The 22,043-nt window shown below is 34.5% G+C and overlaps 1 protein-coding gene across 4 annotated transcripts in view; it reads right to left on the bottom strand.

Annotated features, from left to right (window-relative positions):
• The window catches only part of LOC113237430 (23 kDa integral membrane protein-like), a 55,339-nt gene that overhangs the window by 28,599 nt on the left and 4,697 nt on the right, over window positions 1–22,043 (bottom strand). Inside the window, exons 3-5 of one of the 4 annotated variants that reach the window (XM_026473890.1) lie at window positions 19,478–19,660; window positions 16,838–17,056; window positions 3,135–3,199 (exon numbers count right to left, since the gene is read on the bottom strand). In XM_026473890.1, the coding sequence (XP_026329675.1) occupies window positions 3,173–3,199; window positions 16,838–17,056; window positions 19,478–19,660 (429 nt within the window). In that variant the 3' untranslated portion in view covers window positions 3,135–3,172. Of the gene's footprint in view, window positions 1–3,134; window positions 3,200–15,243; window positions 15,798–16,837; window positions 17,057–19,477; window positions 19,661–22,043 lie in introns of those variants that run through there. The other 3 variants (XM_026473886.1, XM_026473889.1, XM_026473888.1) reach the window with 3 other exon arrangements.

Genomic DNA, 22,043 nt, shown 5'->3' with positions numbered 1-22,043 from the left:
AGTCGAGTGTTTAGGCCACGAGGCTTTGATGACTGGCCTAAGTAATTTTAAGACCTAATTACGTAATGACTGCATACAGTATTTTTCTACGAGTAAATTAAAATAATTAAACATAACTCATATTTTGGAGATTATATTTGTTAACAATCCACGACAACAAACCCAAACGAAAGCCAAACTAAAAAAAACCAAAGAGATGAATGATGATGAGAGAGATGATGTATTCGTGATTGGCCAAGTACCGCTTATTATTTTTAACCAACTTTAAAAAAAAATGAGGAGTTCTTTATTCGACTGTTTTTTTTTTGTATGTAATATGCTACTCGATAACTCCGGTAATTGTGAACCCATTTTCATGATTCTTTTTTTTTTTGTTGAAAAGAGGGTACCTCCATAGTGGTTCCATTTAATTTTGAAGAAAATCATCCACCTCTAAGGGTGGCTGTTCACGCATAAAGATTCATTTTTATAAATAGCGCCTAAATTTTAACATAAGGAGCAATTATTTTAATACTTGTATTTGCTATTCTCAAGGAGTTTTTCTCTCTCAATATACTTTGAGTAGTGACGACCGATTTTTATTATCTCCTATGTCAAGTCCCGTATAGTGGCGAACTAGGGGATAAATCCGGGTTTGCGCAGTTTCCAGTGACCGATTTCAATAAAACTTGGTAATTATACGTAATTCCACGAACTTTTGAGGTCGGTTTTTTAGTACTCTATAATGAGATTATAACTTAACAAATCATGATACAGTGGAGTGCTTAATATCATAATTTATCTTTTATGTTGTTTTTAAATAGTTCTGTTTATTTGTTTACGTTGCATCTTTATACTTACATGTATTTTGAGTATTATTTAATAAAATAATTTTAATTTTAATAATTTCACAAATATGGTGACGTCATTCTTTTCAGGAACATGTGCCAGTGAGGAGTTCAAGGAGACTATTAATCAGCAAAAATACGACGTTTTTTTTGTAATTCATTAAAGTGAATTTTTTTTAGTTTAGTATTGCTTCAGACCTAACAAGAGCTTAGAGGATGGAGTCTAAGAACAAGAGTGACTATATACATCACATTAAAGTACAGGAGTAGAAAAAAAAATTTATTAATTTGTAGGTTTCGAGCTGTCGAAAACTTTTTTATGTCAGCCGTTTTCCAAAGAAGAATTTTTTACATAGCCAGTACTTTTATTGTAAAAGTGGTAGAAATAAATATATTTTTCTTTATTTTTAACTAGAGTCATTAGCAAACATTTACAAGAAATATGAGTTTATGGCTTCGTCGTTTAATAGGCTATCGCATTATTAACCGCGTCCTCTAAAGTGGGTCGCTTGTGGCGCAACATAAAGAATATGTTTGTATAGGTATGAATACAAACTAAAACAAACAAACTGTACCTTCCTGTTTTTAGGTCGAGCAAACCGTAAATACCCATCGTCGCATAGTGCAAGCACTTCGCGATAACCAATGAAGGCGATTAAAAGGGACGGGCTATTACATTTTTGTAGATATCGACAACATGGAAGCGTAGTAGCTACAATAATCTTGCAATGTTTTTAGATTTAATACTCAGGTAGCAATTAAATTAACAGACATACCTATATCAAAAACATAAAATTCGAACATGAACAAAACGATTTAATTGCCCTAACGAAATTTATATTCTGTTGAAGGAAATCCCATATAAAAATGTTACAAAGAATCTCTCCTCAACTCGTTTTCATTAAGGAAAACGTTGAAAGCTTCTTTGTCAAAAAAACAGCGCAATGTAATTAATCGGACGGTATTTTATCAACCAAAGGTTGGGCCAGTGTTGTGATTTATTTCCTCCAGGCGCAATAAATTAATTTGCCGTTTCTGGGATTGCTCGATTACAGCGCAGTATTTGGAACTCCCAAGAAAATTGATTTTCAGGGTGGAATAAAAACCATAACGGGCGTTTCCGAGTTGGGTCGAAAATTATACGGGATATCGTTGTTTGAACAAAACCTAAATATTCAATGCTGTACTTTGTAAAAAAATAAAATGTGTTTCTAAAAGTTTAATGGGTGCTTGGTTCCAATAAAGTTGAGTTTAAAAATTATTGGATTTACTTTCGGATATCAGATAGTCACTTCATATAACAGTTTTGTTACTCATTAAACTCAAAGTTATCAGTATCAGTTTTCGTTGTTACAATAATATAAAATTTTGTTCGATAAAATAGGGATTTCATAAACAAATATAAATTGTAATTTAAATATCAATTCTTCTAATTACCTACTTATTCTAACAAGATGAACTGTTGTGACACTTGAACGCGCATAAAATATTCTTCTTAACGCTCAAGCACTTCCTATTATCACACTTTGTGCTTTATGCACCTACATTTTACCAATTCTATACATTGCCTAATGCATGTTCGTCATTGTATAGAATACCTAGCTAGACCAAGTGTATGATAGAGTTAATTTCATACGTTGCCTCACCGTTTTAGCACTGCATAAAATACCGGATATTGCCGATAACATAGTGTATACTGTATAGATACTGTGTAAGCGATGGACAAAATAACAAAAACGGCAAAATATTCATATACGTTGTAAAAAAAAATTAGGTGCTAGCCTAAACAATGTAACCTTTGTTAACATTTATAAAACTACTATTTAAGTCGATAATCACAATCGATAACATTCCGTGCCAGCACTAATACAGTCACGGTCACTGACATTGTTTATAAATATATAAATCAAGGAGAAATTCTTTTAATAATTTCCAAGAATGACACTTCATATCTGTTTATACTGAAAACATTAACATAATATATTTTTAACGTATGGTGACTGCTTAATGATGAACAGATAAATCAAATCAATTATAAGCTTATTTCAATTTAAAAAACCACACTGCTTTCCGCGTCTCACACACACACATGCTTAAAGTGCAAGCCACACACGCACACACTTGATTCCAGTTATTATATTCTAATACATAATAGCTTGCTAACTTATGAATGTATTAATGGCGTCTGTGGGCGGAGCACAGGTTTCACCTAGCTTCCAAACCAGTCTCCCACTATAGCCTCGTTAATATCTATTTATATTTGTACAAAACGTAGAGAAATATCATACATTACAGTACAGTATTCTGTTGTCCATTTTATTCCATATTTCTATTTTGAGGTAAGCTTACGTCCAATAGTGGACGTCTTTCATCTGAAATGATAATTATAATTTGTAAGAAATAACCTATAAGAAATTCCGTATATAAAGGAAACATTTTACAAGACGTCGTTTAAAGGAAACTTTGTCTTGTAAAATGTTTCCATTAAATAGTACGAATACAAAAAATAAACAAACGACCAACTTTCACTGACGCCTTATTGAACAGCTGTCCATACTAAAATGTGTAGGATTCTGACCATTTTACCATGCCATGTCACACGTACTCTCTACAACAGATATTTAAAAGATAAACAAAAAATTGGTGTCCACCATCACATAATCCCGAAGCTCTGCAATATTGAGTGTGTTGATGGTGGAGTACTTATATAAATGTGCGTATGCATAATAATATAATGTTCTTCTCCTAATACATTTTAGTTATTAAAATAAAGATCAAACACCTAGAAAAAAAATCCTTCGATCCGGTTGGCTTCGAACCATCGTCTTCCAGCAAAACGTGATAGACACTATGCCAACTAAACCACGGAAAGAACCAGCGGACCTTACGAAATTCTCTATGTGCTTGCTGCAGATCTTTGTTTTTGGTTTTTAGTTTTATTTGGTGTTTATTACGCGAATTCTCCGGTTTTTGTAGGAAAGAGGGTATCTCAGTATTGGTCCCATTTAAATTTGAAGAAAATATTCCACTTCTAAGTGTAGCAAACTAGGGAATGAATTACGTTTCGTGCACTTTCCCGCAACCGATTGTTAACTTTTTAGTTTCAGTTTGTATGTACATATAAGCAAAGTTTGAAGTCGGTTCCTTTTTTTGAGATAATATTTACATAATTGAACTATTATAAATGTGCGCTTTTTTAAAGAAATGGTATTTTTTTATGTATAATATACTATATCTATATTATTAATAACTGTTCCGCCTATTGGTTGATCTACGGATAAATGATGAATGAACGGCATTCAAGGTAACACTAAGCATATAAAATTAATATTTCATAGTCAAAAATAATATTTGATCCCATTCTTTACTATCAAAAAGTATCACGAGCCGGACGAGCGAAGCGAGCGTGCCGCGGCAGCGGCCGGCGAGTGCCAGAAGTGAATTTGTTGGTTTTTCCGAACACGGTTTAATGTTTTTAATGCTCATTTGTCTTAAGTTTGTGGCTCATCACGAAACCATCAAAGTTAATTTATACAGATCAAACATTAGCTCAGAACAGATTAACATATACATTGATTTAGTTTATTTTATCTCAGAGAAAAGGGATCAATCATTAAAAAAGATAGCCAACCGTTCAGATTTTTTGCCTGCTGCTTTTGCAAATTTAAAATGATCATTTAAATACATGCCATATAATATATAATATAGTCGTCATGTGATAACAGTACTTTTGACGTATTATCATTATCACATGTGGCTTGAGGAGAGTGGGATTCTTACACGAGGTCTTCTTCGTTTAATGTTGTATCGTCTTTTTTTGTTTCTGTATTTTGCCTTGTGAGAAATTTCATTTCCAGTATAATTACTTCGTCATTAAATATGAAAAATAAGGGGTGACTCGTAATCTATAACCATAAGATATTTTGGGGGAATTATTGGACTTAATATTTCTATATAAAGTTTTGCGTTCGCACGTAGACTGTCCACAACTGTTAGCTAAATGTAACTTCAAAATCAACATACCCTAGGTTTGCTATTGCTCCTTTAGTGCCACCATTCCGTAAGACCGTTCTGGACTTTAATTCCTGTATCCCAAGCTTATATATAATAAGCTTGGGATAATAGGTCAGGTAAGCTAATAAGTCTGCAGACTATATAATAAGCACAGTCACGTTTGCGATGTATTTTGGCTTTCGCTACACAAATTTCGCATTAGTAATATGTTAAACCTTAATTAATTTTTTTTTCCTCCATCTAGTTTCATGCTATCCGAGACCCTTGTTCACTTGTATTTATTATTTTTGTTTGTATTAATTTTTTTAAATTTAATTTGCTGTTTTAAATTCTATATAATTTACATTTTACGCATTGACTTACAATTATGGACGACGGGTACGCGCTAAAAAGTGTCCGAACTTGTAGGGCGTTAAAATCGTATACAGAGCGTCATTCACGCTTTAGTCTTCGTTTGTTCGACTGACAGCGAAGCAAGCAAAATTATACAGTACTGCGATGACATTACAATTTAAATTCAACGTTTTAGCTTTTTCATATTCCTTTACATGTCACTACGTTGAAATAGGTTGACTTGGGACATTTTTTTCGTAGTTTTTGTATTAGACCCGTCGTCCATTTATTTGTAAGTCAATAAATTTACGTTATTTTTGCAAAGTGTGTTCATTCATAAGTAGTTGTGCAATTTAGATAAGAACTTCACCAAATTGAATTTATAGTATGTTACATTGTAATAACTGTAAGTGAACCAATAAACTGAAAAAAAAAAAGGTGTGTCAGGTGTCTACCGGGATTGGTTTCAGCGTAGGCGAGACAAAACTATTCGCTTTCTATGATTACGCAACGATGTAACTTATTTGGTATGCTGTTAACCGCTAAGCTATTGTAAGGCTTTGTATTAATGTACAGGTTGCTAAACAGTGAAACAAAGGAGTAAGGAGTACAAAGTAAATATACTTGAATAAAAAAAAGAACAACCAATAGATAAAAGAGGCAGAATTTTGTTCTAGTGACTAATCGAGTTGACTTGAAGTTAATAATTAAATTTTTATTGAATTGATATTCAATTATTTTTTGTGAAATTACTCCACTAGTTTGTTATAATTATTAATACAAAGATCGAACACTCAGAAAAAATTCCTTCGATCCGGTCGGATTCGAACCTAGTCTTCTTGCATACCGTGCCAGACGCTATACCAACTAAGCCACGGAACGAACGTGATAAATCTGTCATAGATTTCTCATAGATGGCGCTACGACTAAAAAGTAGTTGAAAAACCAAATACAAAGACACGACGCAAGCACATAGAAAAATTCGTGAGGTCCGTTGGTTCGTTCCGTGGCTTAGTTGGTATAGCGTCTGGCACGGTATGCAAGAAGACTAAGTTCGAATCCGACCAGATCGAAGGAATTTTTTCTGAGTGTTCGAACCTTTGTGATAATAAGTCAATATCTTTTAGAGTTTGAAGATATCAATTGAAATATGTAAAAGATTTCTATTGACTTGGATTTAGAAAATCAGAAAGCTTTCTATCTAAAGCGCAGTCGATTTTCGATAAAATCTTCCCGAACTTCATTTTGCGACGGTTTTTGACCTTTTATAAGACCTGTGTGCAGTGGTATGTACGTATCTCCTACAGGATCTCGCAACCGGTGAACGAGCTATTACGAAATTCATTCCAGTATCCACGCAATTTCTTGTTCTAAACGCTTTTTCTTCTAATTTTCGATCTGGGACCGGTTATTGAACGAAACCGGCCCGACTGGATCCCGAAATGGTGCCAAACTAATTGAGATTATTTGCGAGACAGTCAACTTGTTAGAGATTGTAGAGTTTACATTTTTAACTATTATAGTAACCGGGTTGAAGAAGTACAAAAACAGGTTATACTTGTTAGTTTTGGCTGTGATCACATAGATTTTAATCTTGCATTATCACGTGCACAGTAGAGAAAAAAACATCTCTGTACCTACTGTTACTTTTCTCTCTATTATCACGATAAAGTTAATACACAAGAACACTAAAAAACAACAGTTTTTATTTTTATCTCCTACTTACAACGACTTCAATCTATCGACAAGAACTTTCACAGCAAGTACATGTTCCAAACAAAACACTATCAATAGTGATTGTATTTTGTTTTAGTGTTGAATTTTGTCAAAGAGTATCAGTACCGTAGTACCGTGGACAGACGTGACACTTTATACCTATTGGGAATGAGCTAGGCAGGCAGATAATATTGAGTGAATACCAATGATATTTATCCATAGTTGGAGAATTAACGTAAAGCCACTAGCAAAGTCGTTATTAGTTGCGCAATCTATTTCATTTTGCTATGACCCAGGGACTTTCCACTAAGTATTTATAATTATTATGTTACTATGTAAAAAGAAAAACAAATTAAGTAAAAGAAAAAAATACATTCGAGTTGTTGAAATTATTGATGTTATGTTATGTACTTTTCCTTGTGGAAAGGCAAAGATCATTAGATATGCAGCCTAGTCCTTTTTTATATTTTTTAAATTTATATATAGCAAACATAGTAACTATTTTATTCATACTATACCCACTCTGTTATTGTGTAGTCAGAACATTCTATTACTTATTAACCTATGATATTGAAGTGTTGTGTCTTCACCGCACATCAGTGAAACAGCGTGTGTATGGAGCGACACGTCTAGTACGCTAGTACAAAGTCAAGAGCACGTCAAGCTTGACACTTAGGACTTAAATCGAACTCTGTGCCACTTACGATAAGAACGGTCGAAAGTACAAAGTTTCAAACTTTGACGTGCTCTTTACATAACTAACAATAATAATAAAAACGCACACACTCAACGTATTGACTATACATAGACATCGTTGTCTACTTATCTTTACTTTTATGAAGGATGTGGTTCAAAGTAAGTACCTAGAGTCAACGAGTAATAACATTAACCAAATTGCTTCAAAAATGTCTCTAATATAATTCCTAGTTAGTTACCAAGAGCACAGTTAACAAAAGCTTTTTATTAGTTCCATAAATAACTTTACCATGACCTTTAAGTTATGGTGTTACCTGACCTTAGGCCGCCCTAGTTGGTGGCTATCTAGATGTTATAATCTGATTTAGGTTACTAGAACGACCGTGGTAAAGGGTTGAGAAATTAAGACGCAACGTTGTATAGATTAAGTTCGACAAATCAATAAGATTTGTGTTACATATTGAAAATCGTGAAAAAATTAAAGATGATGTAGTGACCAGATAGAGAGAGGGATCGTCGATGGTTTGGTCATATAGAATAGATAAATGAATGAATTTTTTTAAATAAATAATAAAAAAACGTAAATAAATAAATAAATAAACAAACAAAGGAGGAATTACTTTGGAGTCCAGTCTTTCTAACAGTATATTAACAATTTGTTGTGAATAAAAACAGTGCAAAAACTTACGACCGAGTCATAATGTATAGAACTATAAACCTAACATTCATTTTCACAGCAACACGAATTGAACATTGATGATTCAATGATACGTATCGGGAATAAATTGAGCTAATGACTATGATATGACTCAGGTTTTATTGATTTGGCAAACATAAGTGCATTACACGTTAGTTCACATGAATCATGAAGTACGAGCTCCACAAATCAATATACTAATCATGGGTGAGTAAGACAATCGTGAAATATTTGTGTTAATAGTATACTTAATATTGACATGTTACAGTACTCCCAATCTTACAATGAAGTATTATTATAAAGTATACTAATTTCACATTGCGATAATTAAAACTTAGTGTGTACACGACAGTTTCTTCGCCTCACCTCGTGGTTATCATACAAGGCCTCACAAAGTGCTACGAGTAAAGTAGCACACGTAAACAAGTCTTTTTTACTTTGTGTATCAAGTAATAACAAATTTTCACGGTAATTTACGAGTGTGTGCCTAATTTCCATTCGCTTTTAATGAGAGCAGTCAACTTGATGTTTTCGTCACGATCTTATAATGGACGTATCTGATAAAGAAGCAAAAAGGTGGGTACTTTGTTAGATAATAATTCTACAGATATAATCTTATAAGAAAAAAACAATATTTAAAAAAAATGGCGGGTTTTTGTAGTTACAGTTCTTATTTTTATCAATTGTCAATTAATTTTTAGTTGTTATAATATTACGTTTCGAGTTCCTTAATTATTTGTTACCTGTTTAAAGTGATGGCTCTATAGCCAATGCGCAATAAATAAATATGAACAAAATAAAGTACTGTCACATTCTATTTTTTTTAAATGCCATATTGCTAGTAGATGGTCTAGTGAAGATCTATGAAGAGGAAGACATTCCCCGCCGCGTAGAGATGGTTCTCTACTAAAAAACGTAAAAAGTTATGAACTTATTAATAGTTACATCCTTTATTATAAGTATTCCGAAATAAACATATTTGAATTTAAATTTCCACTTTTGACGTCATGTGAAGATTAATACGTAAATAGTGAAATCAAAATGAAGAATAGGCTGTATGTCACTATGCCAAAGCCGTTAAAACTCTACTTAAAAAAATGCCAGAGCCAACAATAATTAGGAAAATATTTTTTTGTCAGTGTTAGAATCGCGAGCAAGGTCAGTAAATACGCAGCTTGTCTCGTTAGGCCATGACGCCAGGAATATGCTCATAACAGCGGACCCCATTAATATTACCAAATATTTCATCATTTGATAATATTATGTTTTTTTTAAACCACCTGACAAGAATGTGTCGTCTTTACAACGGTCATTCCCACGTTCGGTGTTCTCAGCCTAATTACCGTAGCCATTGTTTTTCCTCACTTATTATATCCAATAACATTGAAATGTGAATAACTTTAAGCTAAACTAGCAATATATCTAAATGACATTGGAATAAACAAAGTAGTTTCCGATTTATTAACGCAAATATTTTATGGAAACGGTAATTAGATCTAATTACCGTAGCCATGGATACTATAATTAAAAAGTTCAGACATTTTTAAGAAAAACCGACATATTTACAGTCTCAGCGCCATAGAACAAACCATTTTTCTTTCACTCCACGCCACACCTGATCTTAAGTAACTTTAGTAGCAAACCTTGTGGATGGCGTGAGACACGCATATTTTTTCACAGCATACCACGCGTGATCTTAGTAACTTTTACAGCAGGCCATGTGGGCGGCGCGCGAGACGCCTCCAAACTTTACCAGCAAGCCGCTTGGTACGCCGTGATCCTACCAAAAACAGGCGAATATCACCACTAGGGACGAGATCGATACTTGATTACGATCTAAATCAGTTGTTAGCAGAAGAGCCAAACAATTTATATTGTCGCACAACTTATATGTATTGTCGGCCTGCTGATGCAACCTTTGACTGGTCAGGACTAGAAAAATCGAAAATAAATTTTGATTCCTAATTGTGGTACGCCGGAGACCCACATGGCCTGCTAAGTAAAATTCGAAAATACATGGAGGCCTGCTGCACTTGGGTTTTTGTGGGCGAGTGGCGACTCACATGGCCTGCTGGTTAAAATTTAAAGATCCGTAGTGGCCTGCTGCAGTCGAAGTCTTGTGTTAAGCGAGAAAAAACAACGACTACTGTAAATTAGGTTGAAGACACCGAAATAGCTACGGTAATTGTTATATAGCAGAGAACACCGAATGTGAGAATGACCGATTAGGAGATATCTATGAAAAACTCCGATTTTGATATTTTTGATCTAAGATCTAGAATATTCAAACGAACACTAACTCACAGCACTTACATAAATATTTACCCATACCTTTGTCACTTTTGTATTAAGTATTAAATGAATAAGTGTATTAAATTAGTACATTATTACTTTTTTTATAATTCCAAAAGACGGGACTAACAAGTCGTGCGCCTGGTGTAGGGTCACCGCCACTGCACCCGTCACCCTGAGACATAAGTTGACAATTCCCATGTGCCTATAATTTCACCAGCATCCTTACCTAATGCTCACATTACTGCTTGGCGGAAGAAATTGGTAAGGTGGCAATAATAACTATAACTATAACTACTACTACTAACTATAACTTTCATCTGTTAATTTAAACTCAAGATCTTTCTTGTTACTTCACAATGATGTGTCAATATAAGGAGGATTGCTATTTGGTAGAGAATTTTGTAATATCATATTTTAACTTACTTATCTTATCAACATAATATTGATTGTCATCTGTTTTGTTGTAATAAATAAATAATTAAAAATACAACAAAAAGTTGCAATATATAAATTTCAATGTAGTGTCAAAAAGTTTTTAATTAATAACCTAATTAATTTCCACAAAATACATATGTATTATAATGAGTGTATCCACTCATTGTAATATGTATTATATCCCAGTCTGTCCGTCTATTATTCCCCAGGACACATAGGGTATTACGGCATCACGTACCATGTTAACAACACATACATATATTTGTGACAAGGCCGTTCATTAACATTCAGGTATCAATTTGACGATGTATTGTTAACATTACCATACATTGTTAAAACGACGTTCAAAGGTCACTCGATCCTTTGGGGTTATGTTAATCAGACGAACGAGTATAGAATAAATTTTATGGTAGTACAAAAACGGTGTTGTTTTTTGTTTATCCTAAAGTTTTGCTCTTGACAAATATTAAAACAAAATTATCTTATTACAGAGTACTAAAAAAAACCGATTTCTTCAAGTTTTAATGGGACCACTTCTGAGGTACCCTCTTTTGAACTCGAAAAATCATCAAAATCGATTCACAAAATTTTAAAAAGAGTTATCGCGTAACATACATACAAAAAAGAAAAATCATACCGTCGAATTGAGAACCTCCTTTTTTGAAGTCGGTTAATAAAATAGCGTTTTATTTTAAAAACGTAGATGGTTATTAGTTGTTTGTTTCTAATAGTATTATAATAGTTAAGTTAAATCTTACAAGAAAAAAAAAAGAAAACCATTTATTTGTTTACCATATGACACCCAAAGGTTCCTTTGCCTTTTTTTATTTTCCATTAGGTTTACCTGTAATGAGCTGTGCATTAAATTTAAAACCTCAAATCATTTTACTTAGTAAATAAGTCATAATTATGTACCTAGCTGTTAGTAAATCAAATAAATAAAACAAAAAGATTATTTAGTGGGAAAGAGTAGTAGAACTGATATTAGTAGTCGGAATAAACTGTTTCGATTAGATAAATGGTTACATAAAGATACAAGTAGTGACATAGAGTGGTTAAAAGCTCCAAATATTATTTGTATACTTTTTTCGAATTCCAGATTTCAGAAAATAGTCTTACATCATCATAATATGAGAAAACGACTCACCTGAAATTCGATTTTACAGTAAAGTTTATCCTATCTTTATTTCATAGGTTAATAAATTACCTGTGCAATTATCTTTACCACCTAAACGTCAGAACTAGGCATCGTCTATAGGTAGATTTATGACTTCACACCTTTTTGTTGAAGATGCATATCATGTATAAACAGATGATGCGATAAGCTTCATAATTACGGATAACAGAGGTTTAAAATTTTCTGTCTACGAATTCGTTCCCAGATAAATTATTATTTAATGAGCATTTTCAGCGTCACCAGTCTTGTTTTTTTTTATTTGTCTACGAAGTAAAAGTCGTAATTGCGTCTAATTTGCGATTTTATTATCAAATCTAAGCTAGGTTTTTTTATGATATCAAGCGACAGAACGAACAAATCGTGCGCCTGGTAATAAGCGACAAGCCTATCCATGACAGTTGTAATGCCGTATAGAACTTTGAACTGCAAAGTTCGGAGAAGTGCTACTGACGAGTTGTCGTGTCCCATGTGCCTGTAGTTTCACCAGCACCCTCCAAAACCGGAACGCAGTAATGCTCAAATTGCTTCTCGACGGCAGAAATAGTTACGACCGTAGTACTTACTTTCCTGTACGAACTCTTTTATAAGGAGCTCTACAGCTACTAAATAAACTTTAAACAAAAAAAAACAAAAAACTTAAAAAAAGAAATATTACAAATAAATTTCAACATGCCATAAAATCTGTCATTGCCGCAATAGTAAATGGCATCTTCAATAATAAAGTCACTAAATCCAAAACTTAGTTCTTGAGAAACTGACAAAATTGATGATAAAAGAAGTACGTAGCACCAACCATATGCTATGTTGTATGTGTGTATGGCTGGTGCCAAATATAAATTTTTATTTCATTTGAAAAACCAATTGCCTAATTTTGTTTCGTAGATTATTTTTTGTTAATTTTCAAAGCAACGCATAATTAGGCACTTCCTCTCTACCGTCAATCAAACCAAAACACTGTAACATCAAAAACCGCATTTTGGAAAAATATTTTTTTAACTACTTTGCTTTGTACACACATCAAAAGTGTCTAGGGAACAAGCACGGTTTTGGCAATCACTGAAAATCAGGATTTTTAATGAATTTTTTTAACACCGATGGATTTTTTATTGGTCAATTTTATAATTTGAAAATGAAATTAACCAAGAATGAGTCCATTTGTGTTAAAAAAACACAATAAACCTGATTTTCAGTAATTAGCAAAAACTTCCTTGGTCCGTAGACACTTTTGATATGTGTGTATATTTGATAATTTGACTTAAATGTCTTTCTTTTCCCTGGATACAAGCTGAAAGATAAGGTGTAATGGAATTACGAAACACTATGTTATAACCCTTGCAGTGTTTTGGTTTACAACGATAGCTCAGCAGCTTAATTTTGATTGCCTCTCCCGATCGGAAACTGCGTCTCTTCCGAGTACATAATTGCGGAGCACATAAGTGGCCAATCCGAAAATTTTAACGTTTCAAGACGAAACAATAGTTGATTTAACTCACAAATTAGAAAGATATAGTAGGAATCAGGTTCATCTTCTCGCTCGGAAACTCAGCGTGCGAAAAACAGCAAAAACAGCAGCGAAAAATCAGCATGCTGGTGTTGCAAATGTCCATAGGGGACGAAGGGTGTGAAATGTAACATGAGAAGTCAAAAAATCATCTCCAGCTAAAATTGTCAAACATCCCAAAGTTTTATTTCATCTCTTTTGTAGCATACATTGGCAGGAATCCTTGCTGCTAAGGAATAAGTTCAAGGCCCCAAGTGAGCTATTCGAGTCGATTGAGTATCCATGGCATTGATCTACTATTCAACTGCCATTGCAATGTTTTGGTATTCTGCTCTTTAATGGCGAGTCGAGCATTTGACAAAAAAAAAATAATTTGAAAATTTAAGGCAACATCACTGCCGTTCCATTGACATTATATTGAGACTCAACGCCATTGCAGATTTTAGATTTTAGCAGAATAACAAATATTAATAATATAATTTCTTGAAAATGAATTCAAGAAAATTAGCAGACTTAAAGGCCAGCAGAAGACAGTCTTTTCGTCTATTATCTGGTCTAAAATAATTTTATTTTCATTGAATAAATTGGGTAAAATTGCAACTGTATAACTGTCGCAAAAAGGTTTAGCTTATAATATTATTTGTGTGTGTAATTGTAAATTAGACAAGCGGTCTGTCAAGCATGTCGACAATAAATTATTTTAACCGACTTAAAAAAAGGGAAAGGTTCCAATTCGTCTGTATTTTTTGTATGCTACGCCATTCTCCGACATTTGTAAACCGATTTCGTGATTTTTTAAAACAAAATAGGGTACCTATCTGTAGTGCTCCTATTCAAATATATTTTATATGAGAAAATTTGCACCTCGAACGGTGCCAAATTAGGGGATGAATCCGGTTTATTGTATTTCACTCGCTTTCTGTTAACCGATTTCAGTATAATCTCAGTACAGAGTACTAAAAGAACCGACCTCAAAAATCATCCATCCTCTAGTTTGCCACCCTTAGAGGTGCTATATTTTCTTCAAATTCAAATAGGACCACTACTGAGGTACCCCTCTTTCCAACAAAAAAAGAATCATCAAAATCGGTTCACAATTTGTCGGAGTTATCGCGTAACATACATACAAAAAAAACATACAGTCGAATTGAGAACCTCCTCCTTTTTTAAAGTCGGTTAAAACTTGGTATATATAGATGTAAATCCAATGAAAAAAAAATGTTTTCGCAGACAGATGTGAGAAACTCTTCAACTACTGTTGCAGTGCAGCAGCTACCCTGTGTTTATGCTCATGTTATTCGTTTTAACTAGGACTAAGGATATTATGCATTTCAGTACCATTAAGTAACGAACAGAGCGAAACGGACAAAGAAACATTTGAGGTAGGTTTTTTTCCTACTCGTGGGAGACTGCCATTATAATGTTATATAAAATTTAACGTTATGTTTTATTTTTCTACCTTATTATTTATATTTTGTTGTTGATTGTCGGTGGCGTCCTTTTCGTTCCTCGGTTACCACAGAATATCAGCGTCGAGTTGTTTTAATAATAATAATAATAATCTTTTATTAAACAGACAACTGAGATCCGTATAAATATTAGCGCAGACGTAAAACTGTGTTAGTACTGATATTCTACCAGGGACTTCGTAATATTAGTTAAGTGCCGCAATGTTGAACACTCATTCCTCTTTGCAATGGTCTTCAGGAGGCTGTCGGCGCTGATACGTAGGTATTCTGGTCAGTAACGACGCCGACTTTCTGCGTAGTACAGCAATGAAACTGTCTACGCGCGAACATGGCTGGGGACGTGACAACCCCAACAACGTCTATATTGCACACACAGAGGATTCAGGGAACACTTTAAACCGGCCGCCTGCCTTACGTCAGCCCTTCTTGGGAATTCTCTGTTTAAAGTGTGGCCAGAGCCGCTTTCGCTGAGTTCAGGGTGCATGGCGTGCAGGTTGGTATGTGGCCCTGGTAACTGGAATACTTAGAATTTATAGTCCTATTTCACCCTACACTGAGTTTGCTGGTCTGATCAGTTCGCCATTCCAAAATAGACATGACGTTGAGTTTTAAAGCCAGCTGCGGCGCTCTTCAATGACTGCACGCACCATATAATATTTTCACTTAAAAGCGATACTTAAAAAAATAATTCATAAAATACATTAAACAGTGCACGTTATTACGAGGTTATATCTTGCGATTTTTTATGAACTGTCGCAGGGATCATCCTAGAGAACAATAAATTGAAGTTAGCTCAGAACCAGTAACATTATTTATATTGATGGTGATTGTACTAACCGATCAGTAGGTCCAATGTCCATGCAATATTGTAGTAGTCGTAGTCCTACTGGTAGAACCACGGGCAAAAAACATTACCCTTGGTCCTATTAGTTGGACTACGCAGTTGGACCACGGGCAATGATTCGGAGCGAGCATGTATACTGTCACCATTTTTTCGTTTTATATACATTACTTGACGAATGCTAAGTGGTGACCATTTTGGATCTCAGTGTTTAGTATTAAGATTTACTTTGTATTATTAGTCAGAACAAAATGAGACCAAATAATATCACAGTCGCGCGAGTATCGCGCTTTTGCCGGTAGATGCGCTGTGGCAGATATTTTTCTCATACATTAATGCAAACGTTTATAAACGTTTCTTCCACAGGCTTATAATAAATATAACAAATAATCGTTGACGCCTATAAACCGCCCGCCGATGTTGCGCATGTATACCAGCGATCATTGGTATGTGTGAGTAGTACTTACTTATCCTGTGAAATTTCGATACTGTGCTGTGTGTCGCTAGAGATTCAATATCTCGATATGTTGTAGATCAATGACGTCCCTATTAACATTATGTACGGCCAAATAGCGCTCCCTTACGTTCTTCAATGAAATAAAAGAAATTCAACGACGTAATAGTACGTTGTTCTACATCACTTACAAATGTTTAGGGCGGCATAGTACGTAGCTCGCGCGAACGTGATATTATTTTCTTTCTTTCTTTACACAAAACCTTTTTGATTGGCGTACCCTTTGTTAATCCATACCTTTGCTGCCGGACCTGAGTCTCATCTGACATAAGGATCGTAGCGCACTGGCACAATGCAGTTTGAAAACTTTTATTACACTAACCTGAAGCAACGAGGCAGCAAGCGCAGTCAAAGCTATCATTAACAAATGTTCCCTGGCGTAAGCATGCAGCTGTTTCGCGCAGCCACGTTGATACAGGGTTGAACAGTCCGCCACGTACGGCTTCAGTAGGGACTCCAGGGGGCCCTGGCCGCAACAGGAGAACGGCACGTGACCGACTACGCTGTAGTCGTTCGGCCCGGACACTCCACAGCATTCAAACTGGAATATGATAGAGATAAAGTTAATTTGTTCTATATCTTTCGGAAATTACAAAAGGCATCTGTCTTATAGATATAAAAGGCAAAAGGGGTCCATACGGACATCCTACGATCTAGGATATCCGTATGAACCTCTATCATAACGTATATTAACAAAATTATGTGAAATATTTTATAAACATCCATTACATTGCCGAAGCTCGTCGAATGGATGAACTACATCTAGCAGAAAGTATGATATGGTTTCCTGAAAAGAGAAACACGAAGAGATGGTTAGCAGCGTCTGTGTAACCATGCCTGCCAAGAAATCCTTATGCAGTGTTTTTTTTAATGGGACAGTATTAGGAAATCCGAAACCATAAAACATACAAGGAAAATGTCTTAGGAACCGTTAAGTCTTTTTTTATGAAAACAATTTTGGCATAGTCAATTTTTGTGAATAAATAAACGTCGGTTTGTTTGGAAAAAGAAATATAAGTACACGATTTAGATTCGAACAAATACTTTCATTTCCTAATTTAAAATTCCTAACATTCAGCTTATCTGAATATCGATGGAGATTGATGTTGAGTTTCTATTTTTGTTAAATTGTAACCATTTGTAGTTTTCAGGTCGAGGTTGTAATAGTATATTTTTTATCGAGGGACAAAACGAGCCATAGTCTTCAAGTAAAAACTTTTCACTTCGATTGCGAGAAAAAATAAATATTTATTTCAATCATTTACGTTCTACAACAAAATCACGAACCAAAATTCTGAAGTTTTCGGGGTATTTTTTTCCAACCAGACACAGATACAACGAAACCTTAAACGCATAAATGCCACGATTATCGGTCTTTGGGAATCTTGAGCGTCTCGTCTTTCGGACGATTTAAGTGCTACGTCACGTCACTAAAATGGTCCAAACAAACGCAATAACGCGGGAAAATAATATGGAGCCACCGTGTATGCGGAATAGGCACGGAACTAAAAACGAGCGCAGTCATAATCTGTAAAATGGTTCACACACAATCGAAGCGCAGCGACCTTTGTGAAATTGTAGGTTTATCTACTTCTTCATCTTTTTTGTTTTTGTGATTATTCTTGGTGTTGTTTTAATTAACAATTAAATTAAATTAAATTATAATTGTTTTACTTTAATTGTTACACTTTCATCTTCTGGTATAAACTAGAGCAAGTAATGGCTGTTTGAGTTTGTCTAGGTCACTCGGAGTAAACGAAGAAAAAACAAAGTACTTTTTACTCGTTTTTTTTTTAATTTATTAAGGCTTTGGCAAAGCCATCAGCCTAAACATGAAGTTTAATTATGTTTCTGTAAATATGGCCGCCACAAAGAGGATAGGCAATTTGAGGCGGCGTGATTGGATTGACTCGGGATTCCTTAAACAGGCCGACACGGGTATTCTAGTTCGAGATTCGTATAATTTCACGTTTTAATCTTCGATTAAGGCACAATAGCACTATCCTATTCCACTTTAAACTAGATTTCACAAAATAATTGAAAGTCAAAATAAAAACGACACTTTTCCCTCCAAAAGGTCCAGAGCGAATCCCTTTTTACTCGTTATTGGATTTTAGAATACTTTACTCCCGCTATATCTTTTTTCTTTCAGGCTGTACTGCTCTTCATGTCGCAATGGGGAGTCGAAGAAGCTACTATGTGTGATTTGTTTTAGATAATTACGCGCGCGCATATTTTTCTTAATTTAAATTTCTCTTTTTTTAAGTTTATTAAATGTCACGATGTTTTACTACCATGACATTCAATTATTTTTTTGTGAATTTACTCCACTAGTTTATTAAAATTAAAGGTAGGTACATTGTACCTCTCTGAGTCAAGAAACAAATTTCTCACAGGTAGCGCAAAAAAGTCGTTAAATACCAAATACAAAGATCTGCTACAAACAAATGGAGAAGTTCGTAAGGTCTGGTATGCTGGTTAGTTCCGTGACTTAATTGGCAGAGCATCTGGCACGGATTGCTTGAGGATGCAGGTTCGGATCCAGCCGGTTTCCAGTACTGCACATTTCCGCATGCGATTGAATAATGTTTCCCTTAAATTGACATGGTGACTTTTGCCCTCTGTTGGTCTCTAGTCACATATCGAAATTCTAAATTTGGATCGAAATTCAAAATTCACGACGATCACAATTGTATTTTTGTGCTCATTTCAAATTTCATGCATATCAGTTGAAGAACGGCCGAATGTTTTGTTTGTAGATTGTGCAATTCGAATATATGCCAAGAATGCTTCGCTCGCTGCGCTTCGATACGTACTCGTGTAGTGCTAATCAGAAAGGCAAAATAACGAAATACTAATAATAATTAAGTACCAAAAAAATGCAAATTTTTTTAAATAAATATACGAATTATAAATATAAGGGCGTGGAAGGAGGGACAAATAAAAAAAAACAAAAATAAACCTTGACATGTAGCCTGTCCCATCTCACAGCGTCTGCAGAATTAGGATCCTTTTTAGCAACGGTGGCAGCGAAGTAATCAGTCATTGTGGGTTTTATGTCGACTTCAATGTTGTCCCATACAACCATCGCCCATACAAAGCAGGCAAACTCCGTTACTACCACCAATGCAATTAGAATGCCCGCCTGAAAGTTACAAAAAAATTATTGAAGAGTATCTTACAACTGCTCTTCCGCTTCTTCTTCTGACGTGGTAGATTAGTAAATAGTCACTACTTCCTTATTCAAGATATTATAACTACTTACCTACTAGTTGCTAAATTAAAAATTAAGTATTTTAATTTTTTTTCCGCCAGAGGGCATCGTGAAATAAACAATGCTTATGTTGCAGATAAGTAGGGGAGCCTGGGATCGGTGCCAGGATTATCTATACTATTTAATATCCCTTTGTCTTTTATTTACAATTGACGCTATCATCGCAAAACTGGTGTAACCCATATTTAATTTAAAGTAACATTGTTAAAAAATGTAATGTCAGTTACACCACTTTTGCGCTGATAGCTTAATTGTATTTCTGCCGTATAGTTATATTTATATATATAGTAATTATAGTATCCATAATATATATGGAACGAGGACTTGTGATCCCTTTGGTGAATATGGTGAAAAATGTAATAATACTTAAATTATTATACTACTCATCACAGGCTAACGCGATTGGGAGAATATACTCGCCACGACTAGCCAGCGCGGCATTTAGTGTACGTACTAACACTAAAGGGTTTTATTTGTAACTGATTTAGGGGTACTAAACAACCCGAAATTTATGAAATGGACTTCAATTCAGTGATCAGTGGCAGAAACACTTGAACAATTGATATTAAAAGATAGGTACTCTTATTATACTCAATCAGAGTACTAAACTCAAAAATGAAAAATTGTCACAAATCACTCGCTCACTTACACGCACGCACAAGTAAATTAATTTTTTTATTGCTTTGTAAGTAACATTATTTCATTATCTATTGTTATATACGTAAAATGTTAATTAGATTTTAGAAATATTCTGGTCTTTAATAAGTTTCCGCATTTATCGTTTACAACTCTTCCTTGAATTGGTAACCGTAACGTAACGTGTAACCGGTTTTGAAAAATGTTTAAAAGTACACGTCTTAAACTTTCGTATTCTTTCGTGATCCATAATAAATATTATGTAAAGATTACTAAAGTGAAACAGTGTTTAAGAAATATTTAATTTATTGAAAATCATAATGTTTTTAACATTGATATTATACATTTTAGTGAAAATATTCCACTCGTTTGTTATTATTATTGATGCGATCGAACAACGAGTACAGTCAACAGCACATCAAGCTTGACACTTTGTACTTCGTTGTTATCGTAAGCGTCATAGAGTTGGATTTAAATTTTAAGTGTTGATACGAGTCCAGTCAGGTCGAAGGACAGTTAGGTCTTTGCGTTACTCGATGTTTATTACACTTTGAACACTGCTCGAACTGTACTAAATAAAGTTAAAAAATCTAAGCTCCGTGTGCTTCCAACACATGACTAACTTGACAACCTTTGGCTAAGTCTTGTTGGATTACCTACTAGTGACTTTTTTAAAATAATATCAAGTGACGGCTCTAATAGATCGTGCGCCTGATGGTAAGCTTCACGCCTGTCCATAACAAAATGCGAAAAAAGGTGACATGCTGCCTGCACAGAGTGCGAGAGAACTCAAACAGAGTTCTTAAAATGATAGGGGATAGGTGGGACTCCGATCTGCGTGTTAGGTGAGCTCGGTGAACTTAGCAAGTACCATGTAACGTGTAATCATTTCAATCACGTAATCAATTCAATTCATTTCTTTCATTCATTTTATTTTTATTCTGTAACTTTTGTACTAACGGTAGATTAGATAGCTTGTAAGTGTGCAAACAAAATGGACTGTATACTGCAATAAATGATTTTTATTTTATTTTATAACAGTTGCAGTGCCTCTCAGAGATATAAATCGCAAAGATCTTAGGAGCACTACAACTGCACCCTGAGACATAAGTTGACAAGTCCCATGTACCTGTAATTTCCCCTAGCGCCCTTACCCTTCAAAACCGGAACACAGTAATTCGGACATTACTGCTTGGCGCCAGATATCGGTAAGGTGGCAGTACTTCCCTGGACGAACTTTTCACAAGGAGCTGTACTGCTACTAACAACTGTTACTATTCTAGAATAGTAACAGTCTTAAAAAAAAGTCTTCAGAAGTCAGTCAGTAAAAGTCTTCAGAAGTCGAAAAGACTAGTCTTTTCGACTTCTGAAGACTTCTTCGCTGTGTAAGGGACAAAACATATTAATTGTACTAGCATATCCACGTAAACCAAATGAAAGTGAAACGAGATCAATAGGAATTGCAGTTCCTGCTTTTGGAAAAGACAAATGGAAGACAATTTTCACACACCACCACCTGTGAGCACAACCCGTCCATCTTTTTTATCTCTTCAGTCGTTAACAAAACTATGTCACTGTGAGAGGAAAAGTAAAATCAGAAAATAGTTCAATAAAATAG

Source organism: Hyposmocoma kahamanoa, unplaced genomic scaffold (genome assembly GCF_003589595.1).
Source record: "Hyposmocoma kahamanoa isolate Upper Pololo Valley unplaced genomic scaffold, ASM358959v1 93, whole genome shotgun sequence".
NCBI lineage: Eukaryota > Metazoa > Arthropoda > Insecta > Lepidoptera > Cosmopterigidae > Hyposmocoma > Hyposmocoma kahamanoa.
This window is presented reverse-complemented; position numbering and strand designations above follow the sequence as displayed.